General features: G+C 34.2%; 2 protein-coding genes across 2 annotated transcripts; one reads left to right on the top strand and one right to left on the bottom strand.

The window, feature by feature from the left end:
* Positions 1–7,715: 7,715 nt before the first annotated feature.
* Positions 7,716–10,101, top strand: LOC120342992 (4-galactosyl-N-acetylglucosaminide 3-alpha-L-fucosyltransferase 9-like). Its single transcript, XM_039412054.2, has 4 exons — positions 7,716–7,889; positions 8,274–8,506; positions 8,735–8,966; positions 9,406–10,101. Exons 1-4 carry the CDS (start codon positions 7,800–7,802, stop codon positions 10,087–10,089), a joined length of 1,239 nt encoding a protein of 412 aa, XP_039267988.2. The 5' UTR covers positions 7,716–7,799; the 3' UTR covers positions 10,090–10,101.
* Positions 10,102–10,826: 725 nt separating this feature from the next.
* LOC120342991 (allene oxide synthase-lipoxygenase protein-like) lies at positions 10,827–18,942 on the bottom strand. The gene is made up of 15 exons (XM_078111035.1): positions 18,819–18,942; positions 18,180–18,369; positions 17,705–17,833; positions 16,170–16,424; positions 15,947–16,034; positions 15,555–15,620; positions 15,209–15,299; positions 14,777–15,031; positions 14,367–14,559; positions 13,331–13,411; positions 12,944–13,062; positions 12,453–12,572; positions 12,160–12,294; positions 11,779–11,877; positions 10,827–11,426 (listed from the first exon to the last, which is right to left on the bottom strand). Exons 1-15 carry the CDS (start codon positions 18,873–18,875, stop codon positions 11,244–11,246), a joined length of 2,061 nt encoding a protein of 686 aa, XP_077967161.1. The 5' UTR covers positions 18,876–18,942; the 3' UTR covers positions 10,827–11,243.
* Between the last annotated feature and the right edge of the window lie 851 nt (positions 18,943–19,793).

Raw genomic sequence — 19,793 nt, 5'->3', positions numbered from 1 at the left:
CGCACATGCATCAAATTCCACTTGATTATTGAGCTATAGGTTTTTGACGAGCTTTTGTGTATGGTTTCATTCCATAGAATTTGTATGCTGTTCTAAAGAATACTAGTTTCAGCTTTTTTATTCATTCAAACCGCGTGTTGAAAGTAATGTTTGTAATATGGTTGGTTGGTTTCCAACATCCTTAAATCGGTGATGCCAGTAAATCTTTAATACAAAAAGATCAGTAACATCTGCAATAAAAACAGCAGTACCCACTCAAATGACAGCTGGGGAATGGATACTCTTAGTATCTGCTCCATCGCGTGCCTCTTACAGTCTTACCAGTTTATATGAGTGCTAATTGGTATCTAAGCTCAGCCAGAGACAAAAGGTTCGGACTGCAGTTGGCGTGACGAAATGTTTTTAAATATATATTCTACAATAAGATTATTTGATTGCATACTACTGAAAGTTCCGCCTTATATGTCTTTTCCCATTGCACTATTCCTTTACTGATATTCGATAATATGACGCTCATCTGACATAGCTCTTAAAGTGTGTAGATGGGTATAATCTTTTCCACGCTGTTCAGATGGGATTGCGCGAATATATATAAGAATTGCTAATATTGGTTTGCAATGCGATGAAATCCCATCTTGGCATTTCTGCCTCTCGCAATTGCTGCGTATACTTATCGGGGAAGTTCTGTGGCGTGGTTATCAAATGAAAAAAAAAACATGGGAGTATTTTTTCTACTTCTCTACTACTATCAAACCTTGACATTTTGTGAAAACCTTTTTTCCATGCAACCTTTTTTTAAAACATCCCCAACAACCACAATTAATTCTGTTATTAAACTTCCGAAAGAAACACATGAAATCATCAACAGATGCATATCACCAAGTATATATTGCTGAATTGATCTTTATTTTAACATTTTTCATGTAATTCTTTTTGGTAAACCTGTTATCTATGGTAAATACAGTACATTTGGCAATGTTGTAGTGTGACTTTTTTGGCCTCACATTTTTGATATTTGTAGTTAGAGCTCTTGGGGCTCTGTCAAACAAAGTTACATACAAAATATTGGTTGTAAATTGCAAAACATGATCATGTTGTTGGAATAACTTGGCATTTTACCACCCGTATATCATTCATTGTTGAGAATATTAATAAAACCATAAAATTTAAAAATTCGTTTTCGTGAAATTTTTGTTGTAGCAGAATTCCTGGGACAGCATGACAACAGGCAAGAGAAGCACGGTCGCCTCTTTTAGTTCATGACAGGTTTTCTTAAAAGGGGGAATTTTATAGAAGAGAAGAAGCAAAAGTGTTGAGAGTCTTTGGTAGTTTGAAGAGCATTGGCATGGAACATAAGAATGAACTACATTCTTTTCCAGGGATATACTATAAAATGTAGCAATTTTCTCATTCTTGTTCTCGTGATATCATTATCTTTCACTGCGTCGTCGTGATCATCCCGCTGCATAACAATTCTCGCTAACAAATAATTGACTGTTCTCCACCGGGTGTATATCCACTTGAACAAATGGCGACTGCATTAGCAGGCTTGTGTTGTTAATTGCAACAAAAACGGGTATTTTGAAATAGTACTCTTTATTTTACGCGTATGTTTCGACAGTATTTTCATATACTGTATATGGGTCGCGACCCAAAGCTGTGCTCAACAAATACCTAGAAGTTATTGATTTTATTTCCTAGTAAATTTGGTGCTTACGTAGTTTGTGCACCAAGATTGCGCACAACCTGAACATAGTATTGTAACAGGTTATGGTTCAGGTTGTGCGTCATTATGATGCACATGTTTGACGAAAAACACTAATACAAATATCTCAATAAATACCTAAAAGGTATTGATTTTATTTCTTCGTAAATTTGGTGCTTGCGTAGTTTGTGCACCAAGATTGCGCACAACCTGAACATAGTATTGTAACAGGTTATGGTTCAGGTTGTGCGTCATTATGATGCACAGGTTTCACGAGAAAACACTAATACAAATATCGAGCCGTAAAAAAAATTGCTCAAGGCTGCAAACTCCACACCCATGTAGAAATGATGGGCAATGACCCCAAGATGAATAATCACAAATAAAAAATACTTTATGTCTGAAATCAAACTTGGGCCAAAAAGGCCCCCTTTTCTGCCGGACTAAAAAGAGTAAAGGCAAGTTTTGCTATCATTATTCTATAATATCTATAATATATAATAGAGTAGGCTAAGGACTTTGCTGCAATTATTTTAAACAAGTCCTTAACGAGAAGAAATAAAGACAACTTGATTTATAACATAGCGTTCGATAAATTAATAGCCGATCGCAGTCGCGATAGCCCCCACCACCTTTTCTCGGAATGTTACAAAAGTTGCTGTGTTCCTCCAACCGATTCTATATATTTCTCAAAAATTGTAAGTTGATATTTTTTGTTGAAAACTACCAGTGCTATACCAGACGTCACAGGCAGTTTCTTGAGTTATAAGATACCATTGCTTGCATTTTAGAAGGATGTCGTCAACGTGGTATACACAATCAGCCAAGGATACGAATATATGCAATAACTGGTATTATTACCCAAATATGGATATTGAGTGATATAGTGTGATTTTATGTGCGCGTAATATATACTAGAAACACCCAAAAAAGTCGGATCCCATATAGAACATTCAATCTATGTTGCTGAGATTTTATTATTGCAATAATTGACATCAGTGACTAAGTTTATTCCTGCAGTTACTCACAATTTACTCTGTTTGAATGACTATCACTCCAAACTTAAGTTGAACAACAGACTTGGAGCGATGCTCAAATATATAGTCAAGAATGGCAAAACGAATTTGTACGGATATGCCACATGTCACAGTAAACCACCGCCACAAGGTGCGCAATTTATGATTTCGACGGCTTTGCACACAAAAAACGTATCCTATTGGACCCACAGGAATATTTGAAATAAATATAAGTAATTGCCTTCAATCTTTAACCAATTTGAAAGTAATTGGCCCAGTAGTTAGTGAGAAAAGCAAGACACAACAACAACAAGAAAAATACTAATACCAAGGAAATGAACAAGAATGACAACAACATAATAACAAAACGATTTATACGTACATTTCGTGTCCAATAAAATGAAACATGAAAAACAGTCACTTTAAAAACATAAAAGCCCAATACTAAGGATACTTCCTAAAATTTCAGAACAAAGAGCGTGACATACTGAAATTCATTGTTACGAGATCGACATAGAAAGCTAAGTAGTGATGAATGGCTGTGTATTAATAATTGATTGACAGTATATGTGTATGAGTTCTACCTTGATATCGATGTCTCAAACACTCCGTGACCTACCTGTCCTACTTTACTCACGTGTTGTGTGTTACTCACTTGTCCCTTATCAACCGCGTGCATCTAATTCGCCTAATGTTATGTTCTCTTACATCTCATTCACTAAAAGATTTTGTCTACATACATTCTATCCATCAAGTATTTTGTTCATATACATTTCATGGATTAGGTGTTTCATCAACCTACATCACAATCATTAGGTGTTTATTCACATACATCTCATTCATTAGGTGTTTTATCCACATACATCTTAATCATTAGGTTTTTTATCTACATACATATTAATCTTTATGTGTTTTATCCACATACATCTTAAACATTAGGTGTTTTATCCACGTACATTTTAATCGTCAGGTGTTTTATCCGCATACATTTAAATCACTAGGTTTTTTATTCACATACATCTGATTTATTAAGTGTTTATCCACATATTTCTCGTTCATTAGGGATTCAGCTTTTTTCCGCTTGTCTTATTTATAATTGGATTTGTCCCCATGTGTTTTGTGCCTTTGTGCGAGTAATACAAATGGGAGAATGGATACATATGTGGCAAGCGATACAAGCGTGGGACACTTGAAACAAACTAATTTGCTCTAGTCTAGACCAGTGGTACTCAATCTTTTTTTTTTCATGGCTTTCTTTTACACGCTCACAGCACTATTTAGTTGAGTGTTCTGCCGGTGCATTTTGCTTTGTTAGTGGACAATTTATCATGACAGAGACGACAAGAGACCAATGTTCAAATATACGAACACGAAAATCAGAAACGAAGTAATACTGGCTCCAAATCTTTTACAGTACCGAAGTAACAGCTAAAGAGTAACTGACAAGAATATCGGTCAGAGACCGAAGACTTATCGATCGAAAGTTAGAGGAACCCCCAAAACAGCGCTCTTACTCCATAGTGACACCTTGTGTCCCATCACTAATTAATTAATAACTCGCTAATTATACGACGTAATTCATCACAAATCAATAGGATTCTGGTCCGACATATGATGAATGCACATGCAAAATCTTGAGCAGATTCAATCTCGCTTTCGTGAGATATCGCGTGCATCTAACAGACAAACAGACAGACAAATACCTATCAACATACTTACCGATTAAAATCAATAAGTAATAACGTACAAAGATATTTTTATAGCGTGTTGTACTTGTAGTTGACTTTACGATGCATAAGTGCATGTGCACACAAGCGAACATAATTTGTATCATAAATATTACAATGGGAAATACACAAATAATATCACAATATGGTAAATACAAAGAAGAGTCCAAAAGGCCCATCTCTCAAAAAGAGTGATACGCTCAATAATACAATCCGTCTAGAGGGGTCAATCCCGTACAATTTTAGGAGGAAAAGTTTGTTTCAACTACTAAGAGACTGTTTCGTATTTGCAAAAGGATGTATTAATGTAGTATTATTGGATACGTAATGAACCTATGGATCGTTTAATAAATATTGGACACGTAGTGGGCCTATGGATCGTTTTGTTATTATGTTGTTGTTCTTATTCTTCAAAATGAGTGGAAAAGTCGCTTTTCTCTTTGATTACTGGACCAATTGCTTTAGAATTTTCAGTGAATAAGGATGGAATTTTTCTCTAGAACGTTATTACTTTTATTTATTTCAAATATTTCTGTGAGCTCTATGTAAATCGTTTTTTGTGTGCTATGACGTCACCAAAATTTGCCACTTTTTGACGGTTCCGCGAACGCATATCAGCTGATCCCATGATCATCGATTGCCGGTGGATCTGGTGCTTAGCAAAAATAAGAAGTTCTTCATGAGGAACGGTGGACTGTGGGACCTGATTTGGTATTACATATGTGACAGTACCTGTAGTACCGTCACCGGTAACCTGTGTAGTGGAGTTGTCTCTGAGATTTTCCCGTTTAGTCCTTGTGGTGTAGCCGAGTTTTTCGGCTTCCGGTACGGTTGCTGGTAAGTTACGGTTTATGATTTTCGGGGAAGTTATGATAAAATATTTAGTTTTGCCCTACGTGTCCACATATTTGAGCATAACTTCCTTGTTATATGTATCCTGGGAAGATTTTAATCGCAGAAACTTAGAAGACCTGCAAAGAGGAACATCCAGATCTCCTGCTATTTGACTTTTGCCAATACATGAACGAAGCGTACACTTCATGGCCGTAGCCATCCTTTCTTCTGCTCTACAAGCTGCGAAAATATGGATTTGTAAATGTAGAAGCTGGAAAGATTCCAAGTGTTTTATTTTCAGTTTCATTTTCTAGTGAAAATCTACTCTACAAATGTGGTCAAGTGATATCGAATAGCCAAATTCGACTTCAACCAAAGTATTTCGAAATGGTAATGGAAATGATAATGCTCTTTGATTGTAATGTTAAATACATACAGACGATACAGTACTAAGTTTCCTTAAATTGTTTGCAGTGACTTGTTGTATATATTTATATTTAAAAATGTCAATCAAAAATTTCGAAATCAGCAGCTTGTAACAGTAGTAGCAAAAGTAGCATTTACGCACATTTTTATATCTTCAAGTCTTCGACTGGCACCAGATCGCGATAGTACAACCGCCACACGGTGCGCACAGTCTTTTGTAAAACGACCTCGCCAAAAAACAACTCAACAACAACAGCGGTTTTGGAAAGAAAATATAAATTTATCTAAAGGCTTTAATCGACTGTCACACTTTTCTATAAATTTTTACTAAACTATTGAAACTAAACTGAGATCTTTTCAAGCAAAAAATTTTCTGAAAGGCATTGTGTTAATTAACTAATGTTTTTTATGGATTTGATCGTGGATTTCGTGAAAAATGCAATTTGAAGACCTACTTTATCCATTTTTTAATTGTCCAAATCACGCAAGATTTTCGGACACAAGTTAATCAATACCTAAATTTTAGTACTGACAATCTGACATTTTTAGATTATTTTGACCCTTCGAATAACATGTTTAAAAAATTTATGTTAATTTGTGCTTGGGTTTTTATATAACGGAGTAAACTTCAGCGTATTCAAACAATCTTTGGCATTTTTCAAAACTTCATTCAAAGTGTAAAAGAAAGCGAAAAAAGTATGCAATTAATCAGAACGAATTAGCTTTACATAATAAATATTGGAATTTTATGTTATAGTTAAGAGAGTGAAAGAATGCTACGGGAATATGTGAAACATGTGTAATTTCAGTTATTTGCATGTCTTGGATTTTGTTTTTATGCAATAAAAATAACCCTCACCGCTTCAAAAAAATATCTAGATAGGTACATAGATAGTTTATTTTTAAAACTCCATATTACACATAAATTAAAAATGAAAAACGAGCAAAACTGTTAAAAAAGTTTGAAACATGGAAATATCAAGTGCCCCCTTACCAGCAAACACACATATAAAAAATTCACAAAAGTGCAGACCTAGCTAGTGTTTCGTTGCTTAATTGCTATCTGCTCAGAATAGAAACTAGCTTACAACTAAACTTCGTTTATTGAGAACAGCAGCACAACTTAACAATATGACCTAAACAAACGTCTACAAGTTAACACAGCCATGCAGCGATTGGTAAGCCAGACGGGATTAATTAAGAGTTGTCGCGCTACTCATCATTTGAGTAATCACATTACGTCACAGCTGAGGCCAGAAATAAACAAACAAAGTTACGGGAATATATCATATTTCGGACTGTATTTTTAAAATACTATTTCGTAATTATTCAGTAAAGTTCACCAATTCCACTGTACGGTGACCATTTGCCAGGGGTGATGATGAATCCAGAAGCAAATGAATCAAGTATTGCATTCTTCAATTACACTAAAGGTGGCGAGCGCGCAATTACTCAAAACATGGCGATCGCAATCTGCAGTACTTGAACGTTGTCACGTCGTTTGTCTTGATTCTCACATTTTTGCATTAGTGGCGGGCTTTCTACAAATGGTCCACAATTTTTAATTCTGCCGACGTCATCACGCAAAAATTTATACTAAAAAACGAATCCCATAGAACCCACAGATATTATTACGATGAATTAAATGAGAAGTCCAGTAGTTAAAAGGAAAACCATTTTTTTCACAATAACAACAAAAAATGAAAGAGAAATCAACAACAACTTAATAACAAATCGATCCATAGGTCCATTTCGTGTCCAATAGTTACAAAATATAATGAGATCTTCATTTGGTATTTACCAAATTGCTTACCTGTGCTCAACCTGTAATCTCTAATTACATATGAATAAACATCTTCATTAGGACTTATTTAATTAATTTCCATTGAAGCAGAAATAACGATTGCAATTTATCGCTTTTCTAGCAGTTATGTCTAAGATAGCCTAAGGGCAATGCTTGCGTCTGATACCATACCGAATCTTCGCCATTCAGGAACTAACATGTATACATCGTTATATTATGCTACTGTTATTGAATTGTAACATGCGAATAACTTGACAGAGATAATTTTGGGGGGCAAATCAGTAAGTATGGGAGTGACTACAAGAAAGCAGTACAGGATTACAGCGTTGGCCGTTGGAATGTTTATGGCTGTGAACCTGATTTTGCTGCGTAGCGTGGTAAGTAAACTTCTTTAAGCAATTTGAAAATCACATTATACAAAGCAATGTAATAGTAAACAGAATCTAAGTAACCAGAAAAGTACTGCTCTTGCAGTAATCCCCACGTTATTGGACACAAAATTTACATATGAATCGTTTTGTTAATATGTTGTTGTTGCGGTTCTTATTTTGTGAATATGATGGTCAGGACAGGGCTATATAGGCTCTCTTCGCAAAAACACTTTATGACAGCATGTGGTAAAATGTTCAAGTGAGTGTTTTATGCGAATCTTGTTTTAACAACATATCACCAGAAGTGCTCATATCTAAACATATACACACAAATTTGCGCATATAGCCTACTCATTTTCTCATGATAAAATAAATGTAAATATATTTTAGATCCTTTACAAGGAAAAGAGAGTGAAGTATCACAAGGATCACCACGTCGACAAACCAGTAATATTGATATGGAATCTTCCTATGGGCATGGAAAACGATTATCGAGTTGACGAGGAAGAGTGTGGGGAAGAAATCGATTGCTTATTAACTTATGATCAAGATTTGGTGAATAGGAGCGATGCTGTCGTCTTTCATTTTGATTCTGCCAGTCTCAATAGCATGCCAAAACACAGGTTTGCAATTATACACAAATAATACAATTCATGAAATGATCTAGGTATTGAGCCCTAGTAAGACTTGCATTGCTCGACATTGTTGTGGCCAGAGCTGAATTGAACCTCATACTTCAAGTATTTGGAGCTCTTACATTAATTTGAACAGATGAAAATAAGCAAAGGGTCTTAAATTAATCAAAACTGATGATACAATAAGTTCAGTTAAAAATTGCTTTTCATAAACAGAAAATCGGAGCAGCTTTATGTGTGGTGGTCAATTGAAAAAAATCACAAAAGTAATTTAAAAGAATTTGACAATTTTTTCAATCTAACTATGACTTATCGACGCGATTCGGAAATCTATGCTCCGTACGGAAGTACAAACATTATTCTTGAAGAATTAAGAAATGAAAAGCAGTTCGATCTTGAAGAATTACTTCAGAAAAAGAAGAAAAGCAGGAAAATGGCTGCATGGGCGGTATGTAGTTCTTGTGGCATCCATTTGTGTTTTACATTTTCAAAAACATGGGGCACGCTGGATTATGAAACCAATTGTTAAATCGACATCAAAAAATGTACAAAACCTGAAACGACTTTTCACAATTTAATGCAGCTGAAAATCAGAACTTTAATGTTATACTTTCCAAATTGCTCATAATATTGAATTAAACAAGCTAAGATAAATGTGTATGTGCATAACTATAATAATCGAAAGTCAGTTTTCCATGAAATGAATTACATGTGTATATAGAATGAGTATGTTCGTGGCGTCTTCCCATAGGCCCACGTGCAGATTGCAGTTTTTTGCTTCTTCAGTAATATGGTAATACAATATAGTGTTTGTATCCATAATTATCAATTTGATTCTCTTTTTTGAACTTAATCCTTTGATTCATTTTACTCTATATGTGATTTAGGTAAGTAACTGTGCTGTGCATCGTCGGATGAAGCTCGCCAAAGATATGATTGCAGCCGGATTGGATCTTGATACGTTTGGACAGTGCTTCGATGATAGAGACATTGGAGACGAACAGAATAGTGAATCGTTCTACGATACATTATCAGAATATAAGTTTTACCTATCATTTGAGAACGGTTATCACTGTAAAGATTATATTACAGAAAATTTCTGGTACAATGGACTTCGTTCTGGCGCGGTCCCGATAGTATGGGGAGCCGAGAAAAAAGATATTGAAGCAGTGGCTCCCAAAAACTCTTTTATTCATGTTGACGACTTTAAAGAAGTTTCGGATTTAGTCGAATACATGATACAGCTTTCAGTGAATGATGCAGACTATGAAAAATATTTACAGTGGCGTAAATGGGTCGCCATCCCACAACTCGCAGAAGATAGATTTCGAATTTCAAACGGAAAAAAAGAGTTACATAGCTTTTGCAAACTTTGCCAAGTGCTTCATCAACAAAAAACAAACGCTATGAATGGAGAGAAAAAATCAATGGTTGTGAAGTCTCTACGTGAATGGTGGCATACAAAAGAAAACAAAGAGTGTATTTTTTCAGATATGCTGGACTTTGAAATGCCACAAGATGGCGTCAGAGATTTTTTAATGAGAATTCCCCAGTTTCGAGATAATTTGTGATAATGGACTGCTAGTATCATTCGACAAAACACAAAAAAACAGATATTGTTGTTTATCGAACATGTGACGCACTTGGAAACTACACTGTAACTACACTACAGACTGTGATAACTACAAATGCTAAAACGCTAGTAGTGGTACACTAAAACCTCGTGCGTGCCTTGAATCACCGACAGCACAAGTTTCGCAACAATTAAACCCATATCTTTACTTGATTGAATCGGTTCTCTCCAAAAAGCGTGTCTAGACTTGAACACTGCCCTGAGATGAGAATGCGGGAACTAGGGATGTTAGAACTAAAAACTTTTTTTACAATTAAATCTTAACCAAGCTCAAAATAAAAGTTTGCATTCACCCGATTGACGGGATATAAATTTGGGGTACTCTGATCCCTGACAGGGTTAGTTAATTTAACTACTGCCAGACATCTAGGACGTATCTTACGAAATCGGACTTTCTATCATATATTTGGATCGGATTTCTGTGGAACTGGTGGATCACTATCTTACTGTAGTGACGTGTTTTTATCAATACATTGTCTGATGAGAGTAGTTTCAATACTTTCTTGAATGCAAAATTGAATAAACATTTCCGAGTATATTATTTCCGAATAACATTCATCTGTGCAAAATAATAATAAAAAACAAGTACATATATACATTTACAAAAAATAAAAGTGTTATCATATCTCAAGTAACTGGAGAATAAAATTTATATCAATTTTTAAAATTTACATTGCATTGTTTAATGCCAATATATTTTGCTGAAAATGTACAAAAAGAAAATTCCTTAGCAACCCCTCAGAGTCTCAGACACAACTGTTAAATTAGGCATGAAGTGGTAAAATCTATACGAAAAATTGTATGAGTCAGAAAACATGACAAAGACATTCCACTAAAATATAAAACAATATTCCAAAAAATCTGTTATTTTACATTTTCATAAATTATTCCAAATACTTTCCAGATAACATAGTTTTTGCGGGTAGGTGTTTACAATACTTACTACCGTAGTTATTCGGAGTAACTTGTGTCATATAAAACTAGTATGAATTTTTATGATGCATGTACAGTTGTACATATATTATGTTATGTACTTCCTTTTCAAATTAGTTTTATAAGTTCTGTGACTTCTATTCATTTTAAAATTTGCTATTAGATAGCAATACTATTTGGAACACGATCTGGTAGCAAATATTCGTAAGCATATTCGTCAGCATATTCATTTCTTTCCTTTACTTTATCTGAATATAATTTCAGTGCTTTTTGATAATGGTCGATGAAAGTTAGAACTTCAGGATCCGTAAAGAGTCGCATTGGATATTCTCCGAGATATACCTAAATATAAGTTTAGGTGAGATGTAGTTAACATCTTACAAATGTGCCGATAACAGTATACGGATTTGATTCCTATATTACTAAAATATGGGAGATGTTTTAGTGCGGTGCCGCAAAGTAGAGACCATAAATAGTGAGTTATGTTGTCTACGAATTTGAGTAGGCGAATAGAGAGTTATGTTACAAATAATAAAAGCCAACTAATGCCGTTCTACCTTTTCCGACGTTCTTGTATCGCGCGTCTGTCTAGAGACAATTCTTTCGTTACTACATATTGTAGTTATGGTTATTTCCAGTGTTCAACTTTTGATGAGTCTGGGTCACTTATTTTAGTTAAGTATATGATACTTGCCTCATCCGGTGAAAATGAAGAGAGTGTGTAGGCAATAGTGATGGTAATAGTTGCCATGTCAACATCAGGAAGTGATTTCAATATTCGACTCATAGTTGCCTGTTAGTGAATTGGAATGATTTAAAATGCAAGATGAAGTGGACTAGCATATAAATAGCTTTCAAATTTTTTAGCACAAGCTTTCAAATTCTGTTCTCGGGATTCCATTCAAAAGCAAATTTTATCAACCTACCTACTTGGGTGTCGCTGCTCGATAACCAAATTTGGTTCCCCGCGGCTTCCCTTCCCCAGTAAAAATGTGTGTTAAATTTTGTTTATCTTTTGATTTTGTATGTTATTTTTTTTGCTGGTTGGAAAAAATAAAATTGACTATGACTATACCTCTCCTCTTTTGTGCGGAGGAAGTCTCATGGCAAGCGGCGAATTAGGTACAAACTTGTATGTTTCATACTGAGGAAAATTGACTGTAGCATGCTGCACTGAACTGGTGTAAATGATGCTGGTACACAAACAAATCTGAGAACGAGATGATAAGTAGCTCAATAAAGCCAAATTTTTGATTCTGATAATACTTTGTCGTGCGATTGCTCGAATCAAATATTGCATTTCTCACTTTCTGTATGATCTCTCTCTCTATATATATATATATATATTAATAAATTCAAATTGAATACCAAAGTATCAACATCTTCTATTTTTGAATCCAATCCTCTTGTATTCCCATCTTGCCAACCTAATCCTTCGTGTGCCATGTCTTTTGCAAATGCTTGAATTTCTTCATCAAGAAGAACGTCCTTAAATAATATAATACCAAAAATATAAATAAACGGCTTTGAATTGAAAATAACGATGAATTTTAGATTATGGTACAAAAGTTGTCACAAACATATTGACAATCTATGATTAAATAATGGCAAAACTTGCAACGTATTAATATGGCATAGAATATAATATTTTATCAGAAAACTTCAAAGAAAAATCTATTGTTTCTATAGAATTAAAAACAAAAATTTGATCTATTTATACAACATGTCCAGACTAAATGTTCTCATTCTAACAGATCTGAAAGATATTCATCCAAAGCTAAACTAAGATTCAATGATCGTTAATATTTCTCTATTGCTAAATTAAGTAATAAAATTAATTTATTTACGTAATAACTGACCTGATCGTGTTCATAGAAATGTTTTATGATATCCGAAACGAATTTTTCAATTATCTGCCACAGCGATAGTGCGTCATCTCTATAATAATTTTTAGGCAGAATTTCTTTGTCATCAAGCCCTGTGAGGCAATTTAGTCTTAAATGTAAAATTCTGATGATTTGTTCAATATAAGCTATGCATTTAAAACACGGGTAGCAAGCGACACAGCAACCCTGTATTGTTTTACCAGCATCAGCCTGACCTAAACCTGATTGGAGTTTGGGGAACTACAAAATGATGTTTTAAATTTAATCTTAACGCTCACAGATTGAGAAAATAATACTAAATTGTCTCAGTAATAATATAATAGTATTTACTACTATATGGGCACTATCAAAGAAACCTACCTCTTTCTTTCAGAACTTTGGGAATGACAAGATCATCCATTTTAAAATCTTTGAACGTGTGACGTGCAAGGTCCTCTCCCTCTAAAAATATTTTGAGTTTTTTCAATTATTCGCTATATATTTCAAATCAATAATCGTTACGTCCAACTTTTATTACTCTTAAAAACATTTGTGTAATAACTTTTTTTCGACTTTAAACAACGTTTAAGCATGGCTGTCACTTTGAGTTAGCATGAGAAAATTTTGATAGGTGTGGTGAATTCTCGTGCGATTACTTGATTTTGTAAAAAAAAATAACTGTTAAAAGTGTTTAATTGTATTTCGGAAAATCATGCAAACATTCGATTTTGCATGACACCGACTTCGATTTAATATTTTAACAAATATATATTTAAACCAAATTCGGATTCCGCATATCGGTGTACAGTAATGTTATGTTTTGTACTTTAAAATAGTTGTAAGCGGTAGCGTGCGAAAGAAGTAGGAAATGACAAATAAAACGTGATTCATATGTTAAATAAATATCTTTTTGTTTTCATTAATAGGTTCACTATGCGTGCTATTACGATAATAGTTATGGTTTTTTATGTTGCCTTTATCGAACGAAACAATTCACTCCTAATGGTGTGATAAACGCCATTGGAAAAAGTACTTACCTGGAAAGTAAACTACTTTTTGGCAAAATCATTGATTGACATAATGTGTTGAACTTGAAACAAATAAACGGGATCAAGTTCAAGCATGACAAAATACAGATATTTGGAGAAAAATCTGAAGAACTGCTCGAACTTTAAAATTAACGGTCTGTTACACCACGCAGACTGGTCATTTCGTCGACTAAGATTGGAAGTATTGATATTCATTTAACCAAAATTTCTTGGAGATATATAAAGTAATTGGATGCCAATTATTTCTACAAAGGCAAGAAAAAGTTATCTGTTACAAAATTGAAGAGAATCGTGTGTTGATTTTGACATTCAGGTTTTCGATGAATATCCGATTATATAGTCAATTATCGATATCCACTGTTACTTACCAAGTGCAAGTGCTTTGTTTGCAAGAGTTCCTTTCTTTATTAACGTATCCCTTGCTAGTGCGTTGATGATAGAAACAGTCTGAAGATGTGGTCGCAACAACTTATAGATTGGATGTGAACGTGGGAAGCATCGAAATAATGACACCGCAAAAGGTTCCATCACATTATGCGTCAGCATAAAATGGTAATGCCACTGAAAATTTAGGGATTGGGTAAATTTTGAGTACCCCTACAAATATTTATTACAACCAAGTCAAATATCAGAGTTTTAGTTCAATTTCAGATATAATTTTTTTTATTGTTTAGTACGAAATGCTATTTTGCAAAGTGCTTTTCTCCATCTTATAATAATAATGAAAAAATATAAAAAACATTTGACCAAATTCGGTTTATAAACGGACTTCTAATACCTCGTGTAGATTTGAAAGCGCCACTTTGAAGTACATTTTAGCAAGAAGCCAGTCTTCTGCTGAATCTTTTGGAGTGAATATTGTTTCAGGATCATTTGGAACAAGTTGAATAGCGATGGGGATGAAATCTTCTTCGGGACTCGCGTAATATAGACAAATGGCATCAGGACAATACAACTCATCTCCCTTGGAATTTTTGTTTCTTATCACTCCTTGAAACACCTCGCTGTAATCTCCAATAAAGATTCTTCCCCTCTAAAAACGAGAAATTTAATTTTAATATATGAAATTCTATAATTAGAGCTTTCATTGGATATTATCTTTCGTCAATGCTATTTGTAAAAGAATATTAATGACCAATTAGACGAGGGTATTGACATTCCTAATGCTTAAGAATTGCATTTTGCTAACAAAAGTCTTATATTGTAAGACCTGCATTTCTTGTTCAAGAGAGTATCCGTTGTTGAGAATATCGTAGACATGTGAGTGGGAAATCTGGCAACAATCAGGAAGTGTTGTACACCTGGAGAAAATTAACATTAAATAATATTTAAATCTCTATTCGTCTGAATAGATCACAAAATGCCTGAACTTGGAATGTGAGTGGAAGTGAAATTTTTCCATTATCCTGGTTTTGATACAGAAATTATATATATATATATATATATATATATATGTATTCTAAATACATTTTATTCTAAAGCCTCTTGGTAAATTTTTTTTTAGTTCAGATTTCTATAACGCAAAGAACTCCCATGAAAAATAAAATCAAAGTTACTTTGATATTGATGTTGGAGATATTCCAATAAGTTGTTGTCTTCCAAATTCGGCATCGGTTTTCCATCTATGAGTAAGAACGTGTGATAAATTAAACTACAAAAACACGCGCCAGGGTGTTATATTTTGTCGTATCTGTTTCATGTCCAAATATAGTCATTCTATAGAATGAAGATTTCATGAGAATAATTTGGTATGGATCAATGCCAACTCAACCAACACCCTTTTTCTGAATAGCGCGATAATAGAAGTCATAGAATTTGGAAGCTCAATTAGGAAAGGAAAACAACTTTTATCAGGGTGTCTTGACAGAAGTTGCAAAATGCGCTTCGTTGATAATGCCAAGTGACACAGATTCATCATAAGGCAGCAGCAACCGTGGTCAGGACCTACCTGTCCATAAAGACCGGATCCTGATCTTCTTGTAAGTGCTTGTATAATCGAGAATAATCATCTAAATCGTCAATTTTAGAAAATGCATCTGAATGAAGATGAGTGTTATTAACTTCTGTTCACAATTAATCGAATCTATTTACTGTATGTGTGTACAATTCACAGCAATCAATGCAATTCATCAACCAGCATTCTAAATGACATATATATGATTCATTCTTACTTTTCACAGTCGCCAAAGCTCTATTGACTATTGCTTCAAATCCCCGCGAAAAAAGATTATCCTGGCGAACGTCGGTGGCGTGGAAAATTTTTGGTAATTCTTTGAATGTCGTTGCATCTACATATCGGGGTAAACCCCATCCAATGTCATCAATATTCGGTCTAACAATCCACTGGAATTTAACTTTTGTTGCTTCGATTTCCCTTTGTCTCATGGATTTCACCGCTGGACTTTTTACTTGTGTATGTGTGAGAGCTGAAAAACAAAAGTTTTCACAGTATATCAATATAATTTCATGAACTGAGATTTACCAAGACTGATAAATTCACAATCAATAAAAAAGATAGTGATAATGAACTATAAGGAGAATAGTATCTTTTGTGGTCAATATTGTGTACTTATTTATATATATTATATCTTCCATGGCTAGGAACATACTAAACCCTTGCATGCGTGTTATAAAATGCGAGGAAGAAGCGACCTATTAGGAAATTCCCCCGCTATCGGAAAAATATATCAATAAATGATCTCTACCGGGTATTCAGGTTTGAATCGAATTTTTTTATATTTGATTTTTTTTATTATCACGTGGTTAATACTCGATAGAATTCATGGCACATAAACACTGAAAATGTAACGGCTGTCCATGGTTGCAAAAAGTTCAGAAATAGCACTTTATTCAGTGTTCAGTAATCAGTAATTTATTTTTTCACCATATTGAAAATACACATTGTACATACGAAATGAGTTAAAAAGAACTAAAAACATGCATTTCAAGGTGAAAGAAGACGCGATAAACCAGTACTAGTGATTGAGCAGAAACACTTGAAAACTCTAACCTTAAATCATACAGATAATAACATAAATCGCCTATGGCATATGTATATGTTTAAAGAGACCGGGTTTTCCGGTATCACTAGGAGCATATGAATTCGAGCGGCGACTGGCAGATAACCATGACAACTACAGCAATTCAAATAGGTAATCAAGGGTAGTAATAAATAGAATGTCATGAGCTAGTTGGTTTGTAACTGCGGTCGTGTAGGCATTACCAGACAACGTGACTCAGGCTGGACAGCATGATTGAATTGTAAAGCCTGAGACGGGCTACGTCTTACACTGTTTACAACGGCACTGTACTGAGGTATGATTCTTGAATGTTGGAGACAAAGAGGGAAAAAATGAAAGGATGCTAAAATTTATCTACAGATCTAGGCAACGGATGAAAAGGTCACGCAACCAAAAGTAGGCAATAATAGTATAATACTACAATTAGTCAATTCATTCTGAACATAAAAGTCACTGAAGTACAGAAATTTAAAGTCACGACGGTACAATACTTCAATAAGTCAACTCATGCAGAATAAAAAAGTCACTAAATTACAGAAATTAAAATAAAATCATATAAAACCCATAATATAAAAATAGGTCAGTATACCACCATATTGCTATGGTGAAATGACAATAAGATAGACAAATAGCATATTTGCGAGTAATAAACCATGTTAAACTATATCGAAATAAAATTAAAAAACCTTTCCCTCGCGTGAACCAGATTTCGTTCTCAATCCAATCATACACAGGAAACATAACTTCCGTGTTACCGTACAGAACTGTTATTTCATCACAAGCCCATTTGTCTGGTTTGCTACGATGACGGAGTTCTGTAATATTACGAAAATTAATTACTGCCATGTTTCACATAGATATAATATAGGCTACTCGAAAAATTTCTGTTTAATTTTTCATTTTTACTCGAATATCATACAATTTTCAATAAATCGATTTTAACTCTAACGAGACTATTGATATTGCGACTTTAGCGGTTGTTTTGAAGGAATAAAAAGATTTTTTTAACCCGGGCTAGAACTTACCAAGGCCTATATTATAAGAGGTAATCCTATATCTTTAGCTTTGATTTTGAGTTTGTTCATTTTCCCCCTGTCCTTCCTATTATTTTGGCGGAATAGAATGAAAAATGAAATCTTTTTAACCCGGACTAGAACTTACCAAGACGTATTATAAGAGGCAATCCTATATCCTTAGCTTTGATTTTGAATTTGTCCATTTTCCCTCGTTCAAAATCATTCTTATGGACGTTGTGAACTTTAATCCACCCGGTGCCTATTCCATTCTGTTCACCTATCATGTCAATGTAAACACTGCTGTCTGACCCTGCGCCTTTAAATGCATCACTGGTCTGAAAGATAAACGGGATAAAATTAATATTCCATATGAAAGAGTCAATTGTGTATACCGTAGTTCAAACTACATCACCGCGTGGGATGGATGGACGCGTCGCGTCCTCTTAATGTTTCCTTAACATTGACCAATAACTAACTATATATACATTGAATACCGTACAAGAATGCGTGACCCGAAATAACGAATAATCCTTTTGAACGCTTTCCCATCTCCGGGATAAATATGGATAAACCATTCAATAATCAAATATTGTCAACTCTTGTGACAATTATTATCTTTGTACATGCATTATTTTTTGTTTCATCATTTCTAAAATTTTGCAATTTGAGGTGGTTGAGAGTTGCAAATATAAGAGAAGAGATAATGAAAAAATCATATTGATCGTGTTGTAAGAAAATTGTGTCCTAAATAAGCCGACGTTAGATGAAAATGAATGTTACTTACCAAAATATGGAGAGTGTATTCGACTGTATTATCCGTTTTGCTGCTGCAACAACCCATTATGAAGTTTTTAGTTACCGCACTGAGAACATGAATATAGCATCACAGTAAAGACTGAGATATATATCAATCAAAATTAAACTCAGTTTCACAGCCTAACCTTAGAGTATCAATAATCGTTTTTTCTTTTTACGTTTTTTGATTAAATCGAAGAAAAATCAAATAAAAAAAATCATTTTAACTAGTGAAAGTATTTGGTAATGTGAATAATTTCGAAACCTAATCAAGAAAAAAACTTTTTATCGCGGATCGAGGGATGATTGGATGATTGCATAGATTACGACCTCCCTACAATACTCTCAATTTCTTGAATATGTTGACTTGATAACTATAAACTTAAAGAAAACTATATTTCATATGACCAAAAAGACTCTTGCATGGAAATATGAAATATCCTAAATCTGTCTAATGCTAATTAATATTTTGACGACTATCTAAATCTGTTGCCCAACTTTCCTGAAGCATTCGAAGATGCAGTTTACAGGTTTGATATGTATGAGTCATTGGACCGTCCGTTACACGTCAAAAAAACAACAAAACGGAAGAAATCATGGCATCCTGTATGATGATGACTATTTGTGTAGAAGTTATCTGTTGATTTTAACAAATTACCTGATTGAGCGCATACAAAAGAAACTAAGTAGATTTTCCGAATAGGAGAGATACAACTTCGGAACAATTGATAAATACTGCGCTTCTTTAACGAAATCACCACTGGTAAAACGCTCCTCGCACTTGGCGATACATTCTGCAACTTTGCAGCTACTTTCCGTAGTTTGATTTGAAATGGGAATGAACTTGTCAAAAACGTTAACTTTGTTTATTGTAACGAGAAACTGCTTCTTCCAAGAGCTTCATTCTTCGCAGAATCATCTTTGAATAATTTGTGTTTGTCCCAGCCCCAGGACAGTAATACAA

This window comes from Styela clava, chromosome 3, assembly GCF_964204865.1.
Source record: "Styela clava chromosome 3, kaStyClav1.hap1.2, whole genome shotgun sequence".
Lineage (NCBI taxonomy): Eukaryota > Metazoa > Chordata > Ascidiacea > Stolidobranchia > Styelidae > Styela > Styela clava.
The sequence above is the reverse complement of the archived record's forward strand: the minus strand, read 5'-3'. Positions and strand labels throughout refer to the sequence as shown.

Excerpts from the sequence above, each read along its gene's own strand:
- LOC120342991 (XM_078111035.1), bottom strand. The coding sequence starts at position 18,875 with ATGGGTTGTTGCAGCAGCAAAACGGATAATACAGTCGAATACACTCTC. Across the intron at positions 15,300-15,554 it reads TCTCCAACATCAATATCAAA|GTGTACAACACTTCCTGATT; the intron begins GTAACTTTGATT and ends AATTTTCTCCAG. Across the intron at positions 12,295-12,452 it reads TAGAAGATGTTGATACTTTG|ATTTGTTTGTGTACCAGCAT; the intron begins GTATTCAATTTG and ends TCTCGTTCTCAG.
- LOC120342992 (XM_039412054.2), top strand. The coding sequence starts at position 7,800 with ATGGGAGTGACTACAAGAAAGCAGTACAGGATTACAGCGTTGGCCGTT. Across the intron at positions 7,890-8,273 it reads TGATTTTGCTGCGTAGCGTG|ATCCTTTACAAGGAAAAGAG; the intron begins GTAAGTAAACTT and ends AATATATTTTAG. Across the intron at positions 8,507-8,734 it reads AATAGCATGCCAAAACACAG|AAAATCGGAGCAGCTTTATG; the intron begins GTTTGCAATTAT and ends TTTCATAAACAG.